Below are 13,213 nucleotides of genomic sequence, written 5' to 3'. Positions count from 1 at the left end.
GGGAGGGAGGGAGGGAGGGAGGGAGAGGGGGGAGAGAGGGGGAGAGAGGGACAGAGGGGGAAGGAGGGAGAGGGGGGAAGGAGAGAGGGGGAAGGAGGGAGAGGGGGGAGGGAGAGAGGGGGAAGGAGGGAGAGGGGGGAGAGGGGGAAGGGAGAGAGAGGGGGAGAGAGGGAAGGAGGGAGAGGGGGGAAGGAGAGAGGGGGAAGGAGGGAGAGGGGGGAGGGAGAGGGGGGAGGGGGAGAGAGGGGGAAGGAGGGAGAGGGGGGAGGGGGAGAGAGGGAGTGTGTGTAGGTAGACAGTTGAAAAACAGAAGATTGCTGTCATGTGATAATTTGTTTGTGTTCAAAGAGGTAATAACACGTTTTACAGAGAGCAATAAAAATAGACCATCAACCAACTCACCACCATTATCCTCTTCACAATCATCATCAAAAGACGCACCCTCATCCTCACCACCATCCTCACCACCACCATCATCCTCACCACCACCACCACCATCCTCACCACCATCATCCTCACCATCACCACCATCATCCTCACCACCACCATCATCCTCACCACCACCACCACCATCATCATCCTCACCACCATCCTCACCACCACCATCATCCTCACCATCACCACCATCATCCTCACCACCACCACCACCATCATCATCATCCTCACCACCACCATCATCCTCACCACCACCACCACCATCCTCACCACCACCACCACCACCACCTTCACCACCTCCACCATCATCCTCACCACCACCACCACCATCCTCACCACCACCACCACCACCTTCACCACCATCATCCTCACCACCACCACCATCATCCTCACCACCACCACCATCATCCTCACCACCACCACCACCATCATCCTCACCATCACCACCATCATCCTCACCACCTCCACCACCATCTTCACCATCACCACCATCATCCTCACCACCACCACCACCATCATCCTCACCACCACCACCATCATCCTCACCACCACCACCATCATCCTCACCACCACCACCACCATCATCCTCACCATCACCACCATCATCCTCACCACCTCCACCACCATCTTCACCATCACCATCCTTACCAACATCTTCATCATCTTCATGGCCTAACACAGAAACACCTTCCACAGTGGAGCTCCCCCACTCTGAAACACCTTCCACAGTGGAGCTCCCCCACTCTGAAACACCTTCCACAGTGGAGCTCCCCCACTCTGAAACACCTTCCACAGTGGAGCTCCCCCACTCTGAAACACCTTCCACAGTGGAGCTCCCCCACTCTGAAACACCTTCCACAGTGGAGCTCCCCCACTCTGAAACACCTTCCACAGTGGAGCTCCCCCACTCTGAAACACCTTCCACAGTGGAGCTCCCCCACTCTGAAACACCTTCCACAGTGGAGCTCCCCCACTCTGAAACACAGTTCATTCGAAACCAGGAACAGGAAGAAGACACTGACAAGTCAGATGTATAAAAACATGTTTAATCTCTCCAGTATGCCCCTCTATTTACACGTAATAAATCTGCAAAATAGGAAAGAGCTGAATATTTACATGAACATGAAACAACCAACCCTTCACAGGTTATATCAACTCTGAAACTCTTAAAAAGGGATCAGATTCCAGGTATTAAAACTCTAAGTTTCACCTTTTCTTCTTTTATTTATATATATTTTTTATTCTGAATGAGGCTGCGTGTGCGTGAGTGTGTGTGTGTGCGTGAGTGTTGTGTAGGCATTCTGTGTTTGATCCCATGTCTTGCCTGCCTCCATCTGAAAGCAGGTGTTCAGGAGGTCCTGCTGAGGCGAAGAGATGAGAGAGGATCTGTGCACTCTGAAGACGGCACGGCCTGGGTGCTGCCGACAGCTGTTGCATTCTGGGTGATTGCCGGGTCACGGAGGAGGGGGGGGGGGAAGAAGAGAAGGGGAGGAGAGGAAGAAGAGAGGTAAGAGAGGAAGGAGGGAAGATAGGGGGAAGAGAGTGGGAGGAAAGCATGGTAGGAGAAGGAGACTAAAGGTTTGGTGCAAAGAGAAAGTTGTCTCATTTTATGTCTGTATCTCTGCGTATGCCTGCTGTCCCAACTATCTGTCTGTCTGCCTGCCTGTCTGTCTGCCTGCCTGTCGCCTACAAATTCTGCCTTTCTGCCTGCCAAAAAGCCTGCCGGCCTGGCAGTCTAACTGCCACAATGACACAACAGAGCACATCGATCGTCTCCAACTCAGCAGCATGAAGGCTTTCATCCTCATACGAGTGGGAAAACAAACACACTCCTCCATCAGCACAACTACAAGCTCCATCACAGCTCTCACCCCCCCCCGCGCCCCCCCCCTCCCTGCCCCCCCCCCCCCTGCCCCCCCCCCCTCCCTGCCCCCCCCCCCCCCCTACTCAGGCCTTCTTAGTGTTCTATAGAACTCTGTACTCAGGCCTTCTTAGTGTTCTATAGAACTCTGTACTCAGGCCTTCTTAGTGTTCTATAGAACTCTGTACTCAGGCCTTCTTAGTGTTCTATAGAACTCTGTACTCAGGCCTTCTTAGTGTTCTATAGAACTCTGTACTCAGGCCTTCTTAGTGTTCTATAGAACTCTGTACTCAGGCCTTCTTAGTGTTCTATAGAACTCTGTACTCAGGCCTTCTTAGTGTTCTATAGAACTCTGTACTCAAGCCTTCTTAGTGTTCTATAGAACTCTGTACTCAGGCCTTCTTAGTGTTCTATAGAACTCTGTACTCAGGCCTTCTTAGTGTTCTATAGAACTCTGTACTCAGGCCTTCTTAGTGTTCTATAGAACTCTGTACTCAGGCCTTCTTAGTGTTCTATAGAACTCTGTACTCAGGCCTTCTTAGTGTTCTATAGAACTCTGTACTCAGGCCTTCTTAGTGTTCTATAGAACTCTGTACCCAAGCCTTCTTAGTGTTCTATAAAACTCGGTTCTCTGGCCTTCTTAGTGTTCTATAGAACTCTGTACTCAGGCCTTCTTAGTGTTCTATAGAACTCTGTACTCAAGCCTTCTAAGTGTTCTATGGAACTGTCCTAGTGTAATTGAAGGTCCAGGTGAAACAGGAGTTCATTGTTTCTGACACTAAGATCTTTGTACATCATTTATCAGGTAAAGTATTGACTGAGTTCACCCTGTCTGGACTGGAAGAAATAAAAGACAGTCTTCGGTTGATTTGTTTCTAATCTTTTTTTCCCCGTCTTTTTTTTTTCTTCGTAACTGAACTACTGTTTTAAGCTCAGATTTAGTCACTAGATGTAACAACATTTTATCGAAAGAGAAAAAAAGTATTTTCACTAAACAACATTCAAATCAAACATGGCACCAAACATGTCCTCCTCGCCTTTGAAAGATCAAATCCTCTTCTCAAAGTACTTTGTACATGAAAAAGGAAAATGTTTTTAACTATATTTTCATACGTTTGTTTAAAAATGAAGTTGTATTTATATATCTATATATATTCATATATCCTCTTCTTTTGATGAAGCTTTTTTTTTGTAAATTGTGCAAATTCAGCAGTGACACAAGTGGCAGGGCACTGGAGAGGGGTAGGCAGTTGAATAAAACGGCAACATTAATAATAAAAATAAAAAAAAAGAATACAACAAGGACATTTGGAAAAAAAATGTTTTTAACTTGAAATCAGGACAACCAAAAAACGTCCACGAGAGTCAGTGGTTACCCTGGTAACAGGAGAAGTGTCTGTTGATCTGGGAGGATGGGGGCGTTGGACGGAGGGGTGGGCGCAATACTCTGGAGTCCTTTCATTCATCGACCTCCCCACCTCTTCCTCCTCCTCAGTGTGGGGTCCCCCCCCACATTCAAACACACACAGCTCTGGGCTCGCATTACAAGGTGTGTAGACTCCAAGAGGTGTTCAGGTTTAGTCCTGGTACCTACAGCAGGAGGTGTTCAGGTCTAGTCCTGGTACCTACAGCAGGAGGTGTACAGGTCTAGTCCTGGTACCTACAGCAGGAGGTGTTCAGGTCTAGTCCTGGTACCTACAGCAGGAGGTGTTCAGGTCTAGTCCTGGGGGAGGTAGGGGGGTCTCAGGTGTTGAGCTGTAGTTACCTGAAGGCTCTGGGTTCAACACCGTTCATGGGTGTCTGGTACCAGAAGGATTGTCAGCTCTAGTCTAGATGTGTAGATGTGTGAGGGTCAGGCCAGGTCGGGCCAGGTCAAAACTCTGTGTGTATCTGTCTGTGGTGTCTCCAGTGGTCTGCTTCCTGTGCCGCTGCAGTCCTTCAGCGTGGTGTTGGAGTCAGGGGTCTCTGTGATTGGCTGACCAGCGTGGTGTTGGAGTCAGGGGTCTCTGTGATTGGCTGACGCTCAGCTGGACAGGTTCATGGTGTCTATGACCTGTTCCAGCTTGCTCCTTAGCCTCTGTCTGCGAGACTGGTCATCCTTCTGAAGCCCTGACAGAAGCTGGAGAGAGGGGGAGGGAAAGGGAGGGCAGAGAGAGAGGGGGGGGGGGCAGAGAGAGAGAGAGGAAGGGGGAGGGCAGAGAGAGAGAGGAAAGGGGAGGGCACAGAGAGGAAGGGGGAAGGCAGAGAGAGAGAGGAAAGGGGAGGGCACAGAGAGGAAGGGGGAAGGCAGAGAGAGAGAGGAAAGGGGAGGGCAGAGAGAGAGAGAGGAAAGGGGAGGGCAGAGAGAGAGAGAGGGGGAGGGAAGAGAGAGAGGGGAAGAGCAAAGAGAGGGGGAGGGCAGAGAGAGAGAAAGGTAGCAGAGAGAGATAGAGAGAGGGGGAAGGAGAGCAGAGAGAGAGGGAGGAAGGGGGAGGGCAGAGAGAGAGAGGGAGGGGGAAGAGTAAAGAGAGGGGGAGGGAAGAGAGAGAGAAAGGTAACAGAGAGAAATAGAGAGAGGGGGAAGGAGGGAGAAGGAGAAATAGAGAGACAGGGAGGAGAAGAGAGAAAGAGAACTTGTTATAACAGGCTGCACGGTAGAGGGATAAATACAGTCATGTAGGGGAGGGAGGAGGGAGGGAGGGAGAGGGGAGGAGGAGAGGCTGATGAGCAGAGACGTGTGGCTTTTAGAGGGCCATGTGGAAGGGACTATAATTGGGTGTTACTGTCTGTGTGTGTGTGTCAAATCTTTGGTGTGTGTGCGCATATCCATGTCTGATGTGTGTGAGAGAGAGAGAGAGAGAGAGAGAGAGAGAGAGAGAGAGAGAGAGAGAGAGCATGTGTGTGTGTGTGTGCGAGGGTTGTACAGCTCTGTGTGTGTCTAAGTGTGTGTGTGTGAGAGTGATAATGGCGAGAGCAGGGAGGCGTGGGGGACCTGCAGCTGTCTACATCTGGATAATATATATATATATATATACTATAATACCTTCTAATGAAGGGGAACCTCTGCTTGAATACAGCCAGCTGTACAACCCTCGCACACACACACACACACACACACTCAGAGCAGTACAACGCTCTCTCACACACACAAGTACTACAACCCTCTGTCTCTCTCTGTCTCTCTCTGTCTCTCTCTGTCTCTCTCTGTCTCTCTCTGTCTCTCTCTGTCTCTCTCTCTCTGTCTCTCTCTCTCTCTCTCTCTCTCTCTCTCTCTCTCTCTCTCTCTCTCACACACACACACCAGCGCTGAACAACCCTCTCCCACACACACAAACCTGTACAACCCTCAAACACAATAGCAGAGCTGTACAACCCTCTCTCTCTCTCACTCTCACACACACACACACACACATATATACACACACACACACGCAAACTCTAAATGGCTGAGAGCTCTCACTGGAGGAGAGAAGAAGGGAGTGGAGGACAGGAAGTGAGGAAGGGGGAGGCAGGGCACGAAGGAGGGGAGGAGAGGAGGGAGGAGCAAGAAGAGGAAGGGGGAGGCGGGTTGTATAGGAGAGGAAGGGGGAGGAGAGGAAGGGAGAGGAGAGGAAGGGGGGAGGAGAGGAAGGGGGAGGAGAGGAAGGGGGGAGGAGAGGAAGGGGGAGGAGAGGAAGGGGGGAGGAGAGGAAGGGGGAGGAGAGGAAGGGGGAGGAGAGAAAGGGGGAGGAGAGGAAGGGGGAGGAGAGGAAGGGGGGAGGAGAGGAAGGGGGGAGGAGAGGAAGGGGGGAGGAGAGGAAGGGGGAGGAGAGGAAGGGGGAGGAGAGGAAGGGGGAGGAGAGGAAGGGGGGAGGAGAGGAAGGGGGAGGAGAGGAAAAGGGAGGAGAGGAAGGGGGGAGGAGAGGAAGGGGGAGGAGAGGAAGGGGCAGGAGAGGAATGGGGAGGAGAGGAAGGGGGAGGAGAGAAGGGGGGAGGAGAGGAAGGGGGAGGAGAGGAAGGGGGAGGAGAGGAAGGGGGAGGCGGGGTAGGAGGTCCAGGGTCCTCACCTCATCCTTGTACTTGGCTACGTAGGAGTAGATCTCATGCAGGGCGCTCATGCTGTTGAACTGGCTGAGGTGCAGGCGAGACTGTTCAGCCAGGTACGCACTCATGTCCTGATCACTGATGACAGGCATCCTGGAGATGTCTGAGTAGTACCTGGAGAGGGGGGAGAGGAAGAGAAGGAGCGAGGGACAGGGACAGGGATACGGAGGGAAGGGTTGAGGGAGAGAGTGAGGGAGGGTAGAAGGAGGGAGAGAGGGGAGATACTTGATTTTATTCAAGTTGTTTTGAAATCACCAGGTTTCATAAACACAGACAGCATCTGCATCATCTGCTGGTCTCTAATCTGGTTAGTAGTTTTGAGTGCTTTGGTTGTACATTCTGCAGCTGAATGGTTCTCAGTGGAGCTAAACAGAGAACACTCGCACAACACAGCTTTAATACAGGAAGTCAGACAGTCAGACAGTCAGACAGTCAGACAGTCAGACAGCCAGCCTGCAGCTATGCTTTTCCAGCCCGCAAGAGCAAAAACACATGAAAAGAAACTCGACTGAGGATCTGTTAGATTTATCAGCCTGCACCTCTCCACCCAGCTCAGAGGGGTTGTTACACTTGGCAGCCCTCACCCACTTCTTGTAGTTGGGGATGTCATTAAGCTTATCTGAAGGTGTGTTAGATATGTCTGCCCTCACCTCTCCACCCAGCTCTTGTAGTTGGGGATGTCATTAAGCTTATCTGAAGGTGTAATAGATATGTTTGCCCTCACCTCTCCACCCAGCTCTTGTCGTTGGGGATGTCATTAAGCTATCTGAGGGTATGTTAGATATGTCTTCCCTCACCTCTCCACCCAGCTCTTGTAGTTGGGGATGTCATTAAGCTTATCTGAGGGTAAATTAGATGCGTCTGCCCTCACCTCTCCACCCAGCTCTTGTAGTTGGGGATGTCCTTGGCGTAGAGCAGCTTGTTGGATGGTGAGTCCTTGCCCAGCTTGTGCTCCGAGGTGGAGCAGGAGTCCATGAAGGTCTGGGCCACCACAGACAGGCAGGCGTCCGTGATGCTGCTCTTGTGGATGTCAAACACAAACTGGGGGTTCTTGATCACGTTCACCCAGAACCTCAGAGGAAGGCTGGAGGGAGGGAGGGAGGGAGGTTCAAAAGTGAGACTAATGCAACATAGTGGACATCAATTGATATCAACACACACACACACACCCCAGCCCAACACACACCCCCCAGCCCAACACACACACCCCAGCCCAACACACACACACACCCCCCAGCCCAACACACACACACCCCAGCCCAACACACACACACACACCCCAGCCCAACACACACACACACACCCCAGCCCAACACACACACACCCCAGCCCAACACACACACACACACCCCAGCCCAACACACACACACACACCCCAGCCCAACACACACAGACACAGTGCCTCACCAGTTGCTCTTCCAGGTGTGCCTCACGTCAGAGTCGGTGATGCTGTGTTTGTCCGCCTGCTCATCCAGGAAGTCGAACATGTACTTGATGGCGAGGGGGAGTGCGCTGCCCCGGTGGGCCGTGCTGAAGATGGTCTCAAACAGGTCGTCCACAAACTTCTGCAGCGTCCCCTGGTGGGCGGGAGGAACAACAACAGGCTTGAGGACTTTAAAGCTGTTAACCTTGAGAGGGCGTGGTGTGTCACTTATTATGGGATTGGAGAGGGGGGGAGGGGAAGGAGGGAGAGAGAAGATGAGAGGTAGGGATAGATGGGGGAGGGAAAGGGGGAAGGAGAGAGAAAGGGAGAGAAGGGGGGAGAGAGCGAGGGAGAAAAGATTAGGAGGCAGGGACAGATATGGGGAGGGAGAGAGGGACATGACTGACAGCGCTCTCCTCCAATCACACACGTTGAGGGAGAGAGGGACATGACTGACAGCGCTCTCCTCCAATCACACAGATCACAGTAATGAAACAAGATCATTGGATTCATTCCTATGTCACACATTGTATTTTGCCCTGTTTTTAAAATCACAGAATATCAGAGAAATGGACATTAAGACAGACAATAACAGATAAGGAGTTGGGGAAATAGAAAGATAGCCAGAAAGAGAAGATAGACAGACAGGTAATAAATACTGAAGTAGAAACCCCAGATATGTCTTTCTGGGACAGACAGACAGCCTGTTGGAAATGTTGGAGATTCCATTAGTCTGTGTGCATCTGGCTCCCCCAGCAGTCTCATCCACAACAAATGACCTGTCTCCTGGTGAACCCTTCATCCTTCCTGTCCTCTCCCCTCCTGCCCCCCCCCTCCTCTCCCACCCCCTCTTCTCCTCTCCCTTCCTGTCCTCTCTCCTTCCCCCCTCCTCCATGGTTACCTTGGTGGCCAGCAGGCGGGTCAGGTAGATCTCGGACACCATCTTGCTGCCACGGTCCCCCTCACGCTGGTCGGTGTGGTCGTGGTTCTTCACCAGGTGCCACAACTTGGTGCCGCTCTCCAGGTCAGGGGTGATCATGGGCGTGCGAGAGCGCAGGCTGTCTGGGCTGCTGGCTGTCCGCAACATGCTCTCTGTGGGGGGGGGGGAATACAGGCGGTAGTACAGTCAGGGGTGGGGTACAGGCGGTATTATAGTCAGGGCTGGGGTACAGGCGGTAGTACAGGCAGTATTATAGTCAGGGGTGGGGTACAGGCGGTATTATAGTCAGGGCTGGGGTACAGGCGGTAGTACAGGCAGTATTATAGTCAGGGCTGGGGTACAGGCGGTAGTACAGGCAGTATTATAGTCAGGGCTGGGGTACAGGCGGTAGTACAGGCAGTATTATAGTCAGGGCTGGGGTACAGGCGGTAGTACAGGCAGTATTATAGTCAGGGCTGGGGTACAGGCGGTAGTACAGGCAGTATTATAGTCAGGGCTGGGGTACAGGCGGTAGTACAGGCAGTATTATAGTCAGGGCTGTGGTACAGGCGGTAGTACAGGCAGTATTATAGTCAGGGCTGGGGTACAGGCGGTAGTACAGGCAGTATTATAGTCAGGGCTGGGGTACAGGCGGTAGTACAGGCAGTATTATAGTCAGGGCTGGGGTACAGGCGGTAGTACAGGCAGTATTATAGTCAGGGCTGGGGTACAGGCGGTAGTACAGGCAGTATTATAGTCAGGGCTGGGGTACAGGCGGTAGTACAGGCAGTATTATAGTCAGGGCTGGGGTACAGGCGGTAGTACAGGCAGTATTATAGTCAGGGATGGGGTACAGGCGGTAGTACAGGCGGTAGTTGTTACCGTATCTGCTGAGGCTCTTGGTGAAGGTGGAGGAGTTGGAGATGTTGTAGGCTGAGTTCTGCTTTGGTACCAGAGCGATCACTGACCCATCTGTCACCTGCAGAGACCACAAACACTCAGATCGTGTGTGTGTGCTGACCTGCTAATGAGCCTGTGTTTGAGGATATGTGTGTATGAGAGTGTGTGTGTGTGTGTGCTGACCTGATAGTGGGCCAGTGTATTGAGTCTCTTCCAGTCGTTGTCTATCTTGGTGGTGACATCTTCATCCTGTAGAATGATCCTGGCCATGCGTCCCTGACGCCACTCTGAACACACACACACACACACACACGTTAACACACAATTCCATCCACAAACACCTCACACACACACACAGACAGACAGACAGACAGACAGATCCTCACCCAGGTCCATGTCGGCGGTCTTGGGTCTCTGAGAGTAAGGACTGCCCTTGTAGACAGCATCCAGCAGCTTCTCCTTCACCTGGGTGATGGTGTCACAGTTGAGCCCCTTCACTGTCACCTCCGACGTCTCGCTCTCTGGGTTCACACACTGGAGCGTCTGGGGGGGGGGGGGGGGGGGGAGGGTGGTTTATTGTGGGAGTGCGTTTGATTTGGTGTGTTTTTTTGATTGTGTGTATGTGTGCCTTTGTGTGTCTGGGTGTGTTAGCATGTGCCTATGTTGTTAGCAGATGCCTGTGTGTGTGTGTGTGTGTGTGTGTGTTGTCTGACCAGGGTCTTGTAGTCAATCTGCTGCCTGATGAGCTTGTCCTCGCTGAGGGAGTAGCGGGCCTCTCCGGTGATGGCGTCTATAGGACCCTTCTCCATCTGCTGCTTAATGGCACAGTACAGCATGAAGAGAGGCTCTCCTGCACACTCCTGGACACACACACACACACACCACGGAAGGACAAGGAAGAGAGAACTTTTAGTTTAACACAAACGGAGATGTCTTTCTTCTCCTCCCCCCTTCTCAGTCCTTTCCTTCACCCCCCCTCTCTCCTCCTCTCTCTCCTCCTGCATGTTTGAAGTATCTCGTTAGGGTTAGTTTATCTCGTTAGCATCTGCCCTCATTAAGCAAAAACCAGCTAACGAGGACACATCCATCACTCTCCTCCTCCCTTCCTCTCTCCTCCTTCCTTCCTCTCTCCCCCTCCCTTCCTCTATGCCCCTTCCTTCCTTTCTCCCCCTCCCTCCCTTCCTCTCTCCTCCTCTCTTCCTCTCTTTCTCTCTCCTCCTCCTGTCTCTCCTCCTCCTTCCTTCCTCTCTCCTCTTCCTGTCTCTCTTCCTCCTCCCTTCCTCTCTCCTCCTCCTGTCTCTCCTCCTCCTTCCTTCCTCTCTCCTCCTCCTGTCTCTCCTCCTCCTCCCTTCCTCTCTCCTCCTCTCTTCCTCTCTCCTCCTCCCTTTCTCTCTCCTCCTCCTGTCTCTCCTCCTCCTTCCTTCCTCTCTCCTCTTCCTGTCTCTCTTCCTCCTCCCTTCCTCTCTCCTTTCCTCCTTCTCGTGCCTTCTATTCTCTCTTCCTAATACCATCCCCTTTTTTCCTTTCCTTTCCCCTGTTCCCAGACCCTCTTCTCTCTTTTCATCCACTCCCCCTCTCCTCCCCTCTCATCTGCTCTCCACAACATGCTTGTCGGTAAAATTATCTTTAATTTCACATCCTAGCTTCATTAGGATGTAATTGTACAATCTTCTGCAAGGAACTAGGGAGCAGGGAGAAGACAGAGGGGTGGAAGGAGAGAGGGAGATAGAGGGAGGGAGGGGTGGAGGGAGAGGGAGGGAAGGATGGAGGGGGAGAGAGGGAGGGAGGGGTGGAGGGAGAGGGAGGGATGGAGGGGGAGAGAAGGAGGGAGGGATGGAGAGAGAGGGGGATGGAGAGAGAGAGAGGGGGTGAAGGGATGAAGGGAGAGAGGGGCAGGCAGCCAGACACCTCACCCCTGGGGAAGCTAATGACCACAGGCGAGAGCAGTCAGTCAAAGATAGAGAGCTTAATCAGATAGCTAATGAGAGACAGAGATGGAGATAAAGAGAGAGACAGAGATGGAGATAAAGAGAGAGACAGAGATGGAGATAAAGAGAGAGAGACAGAGATGGAGATAAAGAGACAGACAGAGAGACGAGACAGAGAGAGACGAGACAGAGGTAGAAAAGCCAGCTAATGAGATGGAGAGAAAGGGTGATGGAGAGAGAGACAGAGAGAAGAGAGAGAGAGTGTGTGTGTAGACAGGTGTGTGAGTTCTCACCTTCAGGAACTTATATAACAGGAAGGTGAACCAGTTAGTGAGCATCTTCTCAGCCACAGACTCTGTCCTGCAGAAACAGGAACAGGACACAAGTCAACACCTTTCTCTCCGCCAGTCAGTTTCAGAAGAGGGGTTGTTTGTTTTGTTCTGTGAGCAGCTGCCTGACCTGGACGTCACACTGAGGCATTAACATACACAGGAGACAGAGCTTTAAAACAAACACACATTAATTACCTCTCCTAACAACCCAAATCTTCTTTAAAAACATGACGGTTTTGCATAATTGGGGAACTTAATAGCAAACCTGTGGCCTTAACGAAGACCTGAAGGAAGATGGCCGCTTCTAACGAGGCCTAATTAGGATCTGGTGTAATTAAGAGGCTGGGGATTTTTCCTGGTGGAAGTCTAACCTGGGCTAACGGTCTCCTCCTCCTCTCCCTCCCATACCCCTCCCTCCTCATCCTCTCTCTCCTCCTCTCCCTCCCATACCCCTCCTCCTCCTCCTCTCCCTCCCATACCCCTCCTCCTCTCCCTCCCATACCCCTCCCTCCTCATCCTCTCCCTCCTCCTCTCCCTCCCATACCCCTCCTCCTCCTCTACCTCCTCTACCCCTCCTCTCCCTCCCATACCCCTCCCTCCTCCTCCTCACCCTCCTCCTCCTCTCCCTCCCATACCCCTCCTCCTCCTCTACCTCCCATACCCCTCCTCCTCTCCCTCCCATACCCCTCCTCTTCTCCCTCCCATACTCCTCCCTCCTCCTCCTCTCCCTCCCATACCCCTCCTCTCCCTCCCATACCCCTCCCTCCTCCTCCTCTCCCTCCCATACCCCTCCTCTCCCTCCCATACTCCTCCCTCCTCCTCCTCTCCCTCCCATACCCCTCCTCTCCCTCCCATACCCCTCCCTCCTCCTCCTCTCCCTCCCATACTCCTCCTCTCCCTCCCATAACCCTCCCTCCTGCTCCATCTTTTCTGCACTGCAGTATGTGGGTGCATGTGTGTATTTGCAGTGTGTGTACCTTCTGAGCAGTAGCTTGGGGTGGTTCTTGCTCTCCAGATTCTTGTCGATGAGGTCAGAGAGCAGCTGTTTGAGGACGCCCGTGGCGTACTCCATCTCTCCCTGCAGCGCCGTCATGATCAGCGACGCCACGTTGCCACGGTCACGCATGGAGAAGGAGCGCTGGGCCTCCAGGGTTCGGATGAAGGTCAACAGGAAGTGCTTCTTGGTCAGCAGCTGGCCGAACAGCGTGAGGGCCTTCTCAACGTTGGCCTGGACCTAGGACATACAGGAGGAACCATGGGAGTTTGGGTTTCCTGTGATGTCTAGATGCCCTTGTCCTGTTTTTATTCTCTCCTGTGTTAGTTAGGTGGTTCTGAGGTGAGTTAGTTAAGTGG

The 13,213-nt window shown here is 52.5% G+C and overlaps 1 protein-coding gene across 2 annotated transcripts in view; it reads right to left on the bottom strand.

The window, feature by feature from the left end:
* Positions 1-3,164: 3,164 nt before the first annotated feature.
* The window catches only part of LOC146252638 (plexin-A1-like), a 98,448-nt gene continuing 88,399 nt past the window's right edge, over positions 3,165-13,213 (bottom strand). For both annotated transcript variants that reach the window (XM_084679499.1, XM_084679501.1), the window contains 11 exons: positions 12,838-13,094; positions 11,822-11,888; positions 10,314-10,460; positions 9,987-10,143; positions 9,784-9,887; positions 9,583-9,679; positions 8,683-8,873; positions 7,766-7,935; positions 7,230-7,442; positions 6,322-6,472; positions 3,165-4,415 (listed from right to left, as the gene is read on the bottom strand). In XM_084679499.1, the coding sequence (XP_084535625.1) occupies positions 4,320-4,415; positions 6,322-6,472; positions 7,230-7,442; positions 7,766-7,935; positions 8,683-8,873; positions 9,583-9,679; positions 9,784-9,887; positions 9,987-10,143; positions 10,314-10,460; positions 11,822-11,888; positions 12,838-13,094 (1,650 nt within the window). In that variant the 3' untranslated portion in view covers positions 3,165-4,319. The remainder of the gene's footprint in view (positions 4,416-6,321; positions 6,473-7,229; positions 7,443-7,765; positions 7,936-8,682; positions 8,874-9,582; positions 9,680-9,783; positions 9,888-9,986; positions 10,144-10,313; positions 10,461-11,821; positions 11,889-12,837; positions 13,095-13,213) is intronic.

This window comes from Hypomesus nipponensis, chromosome 18, assembly GCF_054491055.1.
Source record: "Hypomesus nipponensis isolate SF chromosome 18, ASM5449105v1, whole genome shotgun sequence".
NCBI classification, from domain to species: Eukaryota; Metazoa; Chordata; class Actinopteri; order Osmeriformes; family Osmeridae; genus Hypomesus; species Hypomesus nipponensis.
The sequence above is the reverse complement of the archived record's forward strand: the minus strand, read 5'-3'. Positions and strand labels throughout refer to the sequence as shown.